General features: G+C 36.0%; 2 protein-coding genes across 3 annotated transcripts in view; one reads left to right on the top strand and one right to left on the bottom strand.

The window, feature by feature from the left end:
- The first annotated feature begins 1,973 nt into the window (after positions 1-1,973).
- On the top strand, positions 1,974-6,876 carry LOC143533958 (heme A synthase COX15-like). 2 transcript variants are annotated; one of them, XM_077028578.1, is made up of 7 exons: positions 1,974-2,204; positions 3,261-3,550; positions 4,121-4,346; positions 5,439-5,684; positions 6,190-6,300; positions 6,389-6,520; positions 6,602-6,876. In XM_077028578.1, exons 1-7 carry the CDS (start codon positions 1,974-1,976, stop codon positions 6,770-6,772), a joined length of 1,407 nt encoding a protein of 468 aa, XP_076884693.1. In that variant the 3' UTR covers positions 6,773-6,876. The 2 variants fall into 2 exon arrangements, with proteins under 2 accessions (XP_076884693.1, XP_076884692.1); XM_077028577.1 differs by having other exon boundaries at positions 3,249-3,550.
- Positions 6,877-7,192: 316 nt separating this feature from the next.
- The window catches only part of LOC143533957 (small nuclear ribonucleoprotein SmD1a-like), a 2,639-nt gene continuing 1,503 nt past the window's right edge, over positions 7,193-8,328 (bottom strand). Inside the window, exons 3-4 of the mRNA XM_077028576.1 lie at positions 7,659-7,850; positions 7,193-7,407 (exon numbers count right to left, since the gene is read on the bottom strand). Coding sequence (XP_076884691.1) covers positions 7,343-7,407; positions 7,659-7,850 — 257 coding nt within the window. The 3' untranslated portion in view covers positions 7,193-7,342. The remainder of the gene's footprint in view (positions 7,408-7,658; positions 7,851-8,328) is intronic.

Here is an 8,328-nt window from a genome sequence, read left to right as displayed (position 1 = left end):
TTTTGTTTCACTAAAAAGTTGTCAAATATGTATTTCTAAACAGCTATTATTGTGTTTTATCATGTATACCAGGTAGTAACAAGTTCATGTTCGTGTTTGGGTTATAGGTACACGATAAGTTTTCGTGTCATGTACAGGTATACACATTTTGTGTTCGTGTCTTATCGTGTACGGGTATACACGATATGTTAGCCCTAGTTTGGTATATAATAATATAACATATTATATTGTTATATATTTTTATTTATATAAAAATCTAATCAGGTACTAACGATACATAATAGATAAACGGGTATTTTATATGTTTAAACACGAAAATTAATAAGTCGATTCGTGTCTACCTATTTAGTACACGAAACATGTTAAGGTCATATATACATATCTACCTGATACCTGTTAAAATCGTGTAGGTTGGTTAAAGATGTAATTTTCTTAGTTACATAGAGTTTTAGGCTTATTGTGTAAAGTTTTTGTAAATACAGGGACTAGATGTTTTAGTTTGTAAAGCTTAGTTATTATTAGCCATTAAAACAAACAAGTTTTTGTACCCGCGCGTTGCGGCGCGCGGGTGTGCTAGTGAGTTAAACTTGGTGCACGTACACTTTGTCTCATAGTTCGTGACACATGATTCGAACATATAACAAAACAACACAATTATAATCGCTTGGTATTGTTAACGATAGACTATTTACAAAAGTTTTGACACCAAACATATCTAGTGACTACCATAAGTAAGAAAATTTTATTTGTTCGTAACTTTAGAAAATGCACGTTAAAGTACAAACTTTGTGATAATATTTAGCAACATGTTATGGAACAAAAATCACAGGCCTTGTTAAGATATTAAATCTCTCTTAAGCACAAAAAGCTTCATGCATACCAAGTGAAGCCAAGGGAAACAAAATAAGATAAAAGTTAGAAACATGATGTTTATATTAACCAAGTGAAACAAAATTTAAAACAGAAAAAGAAAAAGTGAGGTTTATATTCACCAAGTGAAGCAAAATTAGAAAGAAAAAAAAAAGAGCTAGAAACATGCGGTTCATATATAAAGTTGATGAATAGTTGATTTAGTGAGTATGTGAAAAAATGGTTTTTAATATATATATAATTTGGGGATACATTGCTCCTCCTTGGGGCCGGCTGCCCACGATTTTATGTACTGTTTGCTTCATATTTGTTCGTTTGTATTCATTTAAGTGTGTTCATTTATGTTTGTTCATATATGTTTAATCATTTACATTCATTCAGATTTCCTAACAAAAAATATACACAGACACGAACATGTTTATTTTATAAATGAACAAACACGATCACAAATATTCTCTCAATTAACTATTTGTGTTCATGATTTCCTAACAAAAAATATACACAGACACGAACATGTTTATTTTATAAATGAACAAACACGATCACAAATATTCTCTCAATTAACTATTTGTGTTCATGCTCATGTAAAGTTAAATGAACGAACACAAACTTTTTTTTCTTCGTGTTTGTTCAATTGATTTTAAAACCCCTCCACGTCATCGTCACGTAAGAAACGAGGCTTCGAAGATTTTCTCCATAACGCCCCGCTATGATTTAAAGCCCATTTACCGTCCAATTCTGCACACACGCACATACATACATGTATGTATGTGTGTATGAGAAAGAGAAAGAGAAAGAGTGAAAAGTATATGGGCCCACAAAAACACCCCTATACAATCGGTCTTCGTGAACCCCCCCCCCCCCCCCACCCCTCACACCCACTAACGCCCCTCGGCGGTGTTCACTTCCAAAACCGCCCCAATAAAGCCTTTAATACCGCCCGTGGCGAGGAGTCTTCCAATCCAACCATTAAACAATTGCCACTTGACTCATTTCATGGTCATCTTCCATCCACGTTAATCCAGTCCCTGAACCGGCCTGTTCAGTCTCCAGTCTTAAACCTCTGCACTGACTAAACCCTAGCAACAAGCAGAAATCAGAAAATGTTGGAGAGCAGATTGATTACAATCGTTAGAAGGAACCACAAATCCATCAATCAAATCATCAAATCCTCGTCGTTTTCATCTCACGGCGGCCGGAATAACATCTCCGGTCGATTTTCTCCGGATACTTATTATTATTATTATTATTCAACTTACCGGAATGCTGTTAATCCTACCGCCACAAGAAGCTGTTTCATCAATGGGTTTCGAACCTTACACAATCTCAACAAGGTATTATTATTCAATTATAATAAGCTTTTGTGGGGGTGTACAAACGGGTCAGACCCGGACCCGTTCAGTGGTATTTTTAGGATCCGGGACCCGATTCTGTTGTAAATAACCGGGTCTGGTCGGTTCGGGTCTTACCCAGTTTATGTAGAGAGAAAATGGTCAGACACTCAAGACCCGACCCGGACCAGATTAATGGTGTTCTTAGTACCCGGGACCCAACACTGTTGTAAATAACCACGTCTGATCGGTTCGGGCCTCGCGGGTTTTTCCTGGTTTATGCTCACCGCTAAATTTGTTAGTTTGCATTTTGATCATCAGACGCGGTTTTATGTTGTGTTGTGTTGAGGTTGATCCATGTAATTGATTAGGAGTTAGGAGTTAGGAGTTAGGTTGATCCATCTAAGTCGACTAAGCTCGAGCTCGGCTCAGGAGTCACTTTTTCAAGCTTGAGTGTGGCTCTTTTGCTATCTATTAATTAATTTATGTAAAATTTAATTTATTTTTGTATATTTTTGAGAAAAACGTTAATGAGCCTGAGTTGTGCTCGAGCTCGGTTGTGTAGTGTGAAATTAATACTTAGAAGTACAGAGGAGTAGAAATTTAAAAATACACTAGGCTCGTTAAGGCTGACAAGGCTAAACGATTTTCCCATGCAAAACTTGAGCTCGAGCTCGATAACTAAATGGGCTTTATTTGAGGTTGGGGCTTGATAAGGCCTGGCTCGTTTTGAGCTTTTTATCAATCCGATCTCGAGTAGCTCGCGAGCAGCTCAGCTTGTTCGCACTCCTTAGTACATAAATGATTTAACTTATGATGAATTGATATATATGCTAAACATCTTTAATTTGTGTTCTTGTTAATTCTGAATATGAAGTAATTTTCATTTTGCACAACTCAGCTAGCAGTATGCTACTTTAAGCCCTAAAAAATGATGTCATTTTGCTCTTTGTTAATGAACTGAAATAGCAAGCTGACTACAATTTCCTATACAAATTTACTTGTTTTCATCTCATCAGTTAATTTTTTTTTTTTATAATTTGTTAGGGTTCCTACAAGCCATCTTTTAAGTACATGTCCACCATGGCTGCAAATGCTTGCAAGGAAAACAAGGAGACAGTGAAGCACCTTGTTACAGCTGGACCTCATGCTCAAAAAGCAATAGGAATATGGCTTTTTGCATCGGCTGCATGGGTGTTCAGTATGGTTATTCTTGGAGGTGTCACACGACTTACACGGTCCGGCCTTTCAATGACCGACTGGAATTTTACTGGCAGCCTTCCTCCTTTATCAGATGAAGACTGGTTGATTGAGTTTGAGAAATATAAACAATCCGTTGAGTTCAAGCGGTTAGTTTAATAATCTGTACGTGTACCTTTGGTTGACTTTCATTGACGTATGATGCCAATGTACATTGTTCTTGAAAAATCTATTTTTCAGTTGTCACCACACATAATTGCATTGTCGATACATCTTTGTGGATCGTCATTCCATAAAGATCACCATATTAATGCTACAGTAATATTGCAAATTTGATGTTGCTCTAATTGAGAGTGAAATTAAGGAGTACTCAATTATTTTGCTACATACTTTGGTATGCTTGTAAACTAACCGAACGAACACAAACGAAGCTTGTCCATCTTCGTTCTTTTAAGTTTAACTAAACAAACGAACGAAGAAGAATATTTATTTCAACAAAATTTCTTAGTCATGTTCATTCGTTAAGAAAATGAATATGTTTGTTTTCGTTTATGCTCGTTTGTTTATAAGTTAAGTTTGTTTGTTAAATAAACGAACTTTCTTGGAACGGGTTCATTTGCAGGCTTATTCTTTGTAGACAATATAAAATATGTTAATATTCAGTTGAAATCAGCTAATGATAGAATTCACTGATTGTACATGATATTGAACTCTTGCAGTGTGAATAGAGGAATGAGTATTGATGATTTTAAGTTCATTTATTGGATGGAATACATGCATCGTATGTGGGGCCGGGCACTCGGGGTCATGTTTGCACTCCCGTTCTCATATTTTATTCGAAAAGGTTATATTAATATATGCCTTGGAGTTAGACTCGCGGGTCTATTTGCTCTTGGTGGTGGCCAAGGGTTGATTGGCTGGTGGATGGTTAAAAGTGGTTTAGAAGTAAGTGTCATCTTTCTATCTTGATTAGGCTTGTAAATGAACATGAACGGAGGTTAAGTTTAACTGAACAAACGATCGAACATGAACAATTAAGTGAACCATATATTCTTGTTTGTGTTCGTGCGTTAAGAAATTGATTGTGTTTGTGTTTGTTCTTTAACACTAAAAACAAATGGTTCACAAACGAGCACAACTGAACATAGATGAACGAACATAAATGAGCTAAAACCAATTTAAAGTAAATGCAAACACCATTATGTTGGGCCTAAAAAATTATTAGAACTAGACTAAATTGTAATTGTCTAAAAAAATTTAGCTACATATTTACAAACGTATGATGTATATAGCCCTGCTTGCGGTGCGCACATATGATGTATATATGTGTGAACCCTCGGGTGGGCAAAAGTGAAATTGCACTAATTTTGACGTTATTTTACTAATCTCGTGAAATTGCACTAAATTGTATAGCCCTGCTTGCGGTGCGCACATATGATGTATATATGTGTGAACCCTCGGGTGGGCAAAAGTGAAATTGCACTAATTTTGACGTTATTTTACTAATCTCGTGAAAATAACGTTAAAAGTGACGGACGGTTAATCAGGCATCATGTAGTGGCGTTGATAGCCGAAAGACAAGGGTACATGCACCGATCAGCCGGTCCCGATGATTGAGTGCTATGTGCCTTATGTCCAAGGCTTGATGCAAAACTACTATCGAGCCGGGGGTCTCACCGGAAGCAGCCTCTCTATCCTTATGGGGTAGAGGTAAGGCTGTCTACATCTTACCCTCCTCAGACCCTACCATAGCTTTGCTATTGGTGGGATATACTGAGTACGATGATGATGATGATGATGATGATGATGATGATGATTTACAAACGTAAATGAACAAACTGTATCAAACATAAACTTACGAATATAAATGAACGTAAATGTTTACAAGCATAAATGAATTAACAATACTTGTGCTCATGTCCGTTCATTTAACTATTTGGCAAAATGGATGGTCGGGCAAATTGGGTAACGGGTCGAACTGATTTGGCTTTTGAACAATTTCTGTATTTAATATTATTAATTTTTTAATTTATTAAGGAGCCACCCTCAGAGTACTCTCAACCAAGAGTAAGCCCATATCGTCTAGCGGCTCACCTGACTTCAGCTTTTGCTATATATTGTGGACTCTTTTGGACTGCTCTTACGGTTGTTATGCCCGAACCGCCAACCGAGTCAATGGCTTGGGTCAAAGGGGCTTCAAAAGTCAAACGGTTAGCTCTTCCAGTTGGCATTATTGTTGGTATAACTGCAATCTCGGGAGCTTTTGTGGCAGGAAATGATGCAGTATGTTATTAAATATTCTTTCATCATTGATCATTTGAGATTAATTTCATATACACCCAAACTTGAAAATTTTCATATAAACTTAACCCGAAACTAATAAATATCACATATACCCAACTTTAATGTATTTTTACTTAATGACCATTCTACTGCTTTTCCATTATATTTGTTTAAACTTTATTTTTATTTGAATTTCGATTGACATCAATGATAAGCGAGCGAACCAAACCATCGTCTCTACTCTTTTGTTCGCTCAACGGCAGATAATCGAACAATCAAATGGATAAGAGAAAGTTAAAGATGGGCTTATATGAAATTTTAATTTTTTGGAAAAATAAAGGTAGACTGGTCATTTGTTTAATTGTTTTTATTGAGTTAAGTATATTTGATATTTGAACTACTTTCAGGAACCATATGATATTTTCGTTTTGCATGGGTATATATGATATTTTATAAGTTTGTAGGAATATATATGAAATTACCCGTTTATATTAAAACTTTACAGGGACGTGCGTTTAATACATTTCCAAAAATGGGTGATTCATGGGTCCCAGAAGATGTTTTGAGTATGAAGCCGCTTATCCGTAACTTCTTTGAGAACACAGCAACTGTGCAGGTAGTTTTATCCAAAAACTAAGATTATTTTTAAAATGAAAATATTTAACAATGGAAGCAAAGTGTGTTATTTGACTTGTTTTCTACAGCTTGATCATCGTATACTTGCAACTGCAACGCTAGCATCAATATGCGGTTTATGGTGGTCAACAAGAAGAGTTGACTTGCATCCTGCTGTCCGGTCTTTGATTGGAAGCACCGTAGGGATGGCTGCTTTACAGGTATTTTACATATAGTATGGTTTACCTCTTTTAACATTTACCGAATATGTTTGGTTAGTTAAAGTGAATATATATTTGCAGGTTACTTTAGGCATTTCAACGCTTCTATCTTATGTGCCGGTTTCACTCGGCACGGCCCACCAAGCTGGGGCTTTGACTCTTTTGACTTTCATGCTTCTTCTTAATCATACCTTGCGCCGACCGTCGCCCATGCTTCTAAAATCGCTGCCTGCAGTTGCAAAGACGGTTTAATTGATATGAATACTCACCACAATGTTTTATTTTTAAATGTTTCCAATATTCAGATGTTTGCTAATATTCAAAATTAACTAGCCAAAATTTGTTTTGTAAGAGCCTGACTTCTGTTATTGCGTTTTCTATATAATATTTCTTTTTGAGCCAAAGGCTAGTTAAGCTCTCTTGCATTCCTTTTTCGAGTACTAAAGTTGCATTTACAGTTTACCAGTTACATCCATCATCTTACAAATACTTTCTCTACAGTTTACGCTATTAACGATTTTAGAAAACAACTAATCAAATCAGTCAAGCTGAAAAAATACAGTTATCTTTGAGCTTGTTCAAACTTCAGAGTGCCTTAATGCTCAGCTATTTCTCAATAAGTTATATTATAATACTGTAAGATGAATTTTAAAGATCAAAGATTATGCTACATGAATAAAAATACACAACTAAGTGCTTGTTGCCAATCATGTCGAAAAAGACACATCAAAACCATCTAATATTCAAGGGTCCATAAACAAACCACAGGCACACTCTCCACATAGCTTAACAAATAACATATAACAAAAGATAGTGATATGACTAACGCCCGCGACCACCACGTCCACGGCCTCGTCCTCGGCCCCGACCACGTCCCACAGGCTTCCCTACAATCAAATGTACAAAAGTCAAACCATGAAAATAAAATAATTGATACCAACTCCATCAAAAAATGTCAACTAAATAACCCGCACAATCCATTTGTTATACAGGTTGTTTGAATTTGGTTTATACAAATTCGGATAAAGTTATATTACTGTTTTGAATAACCCAAACCAAACAGTCCAAATTCAAATCTAAACCCGATAATATGAATAAGCCAAATCAAATAAAGAACACTGAAATATATGAAATTTACCTGCAGTTGGCTTCTTGGGCTTGACTCTAGGTGTCTCTTCAACTAGCAAAGTCTCCAAATTTAAGCTGTCGGGAAGTATGTAGTAACGAATATTATTGCCTCTCACGCTCAAGTGGTCAAGGGTTACAGGGTTTTTCCCTTTCAGTGTCAACTTCACCGTCTTCAAGTGTGTGTTCATGCTGATATCAACACCTACATCATACAAAAGCAATCAGGTTAGAGTTAGTTCACAAGCATAAAACTTTCACATCTCAAATAAACACGAGCGATAATACACAACTATATTGACCAACAACACATAAACCACTATTTATCAACGACTTACGTATGATGTGCCTGTTTTAAAACATCAACGTATACACCATAAAGTATATTAAAGTGTGTACTTAAAAACATGTCTACCTTTTCAGAAAACACATCTAAACTAATAGCACGACTTGAGAATGTTGCAAAACGACAATGACTTCTAATCAGTAGCAGTCAGATGAACTAAAAAAAGGTTGCCAATCCGATCTTGTAGAGTGTGATATCAGCATTAATAATTGTTGCCAAAATCATTCCAGATTAACACATATTGGAGTAACCCTCAAAGGGTATTTTAAGATCAAAGCAAACAAACAAAGTTAAAAGACTTCTACAACCATGGTACTTAGCTATTCTTTTTGAACGA

Source organism: Bidens hawaiensis, unplaced genomic scaffold, assembly GCF_021521415.1.
Source record: "Bidens hawaiensis isolate Kalapana, Puna unplaced genomic scaffold, B.hawaiensis_p1.1 tig00009959_1, whole genome shotgun sequence".
NCBI classification, from domain to species: Eukaryota; Viridiplantae; Streptophyta; class Magnoliopsida; order Asterales; family Asteraceae; genus Bidens; species Bidens hawaiensis.
Note: the sequence above shows the minus strand (reverse complement) of the source record. Positions and strands in the feature narration are given on the sequence as shown.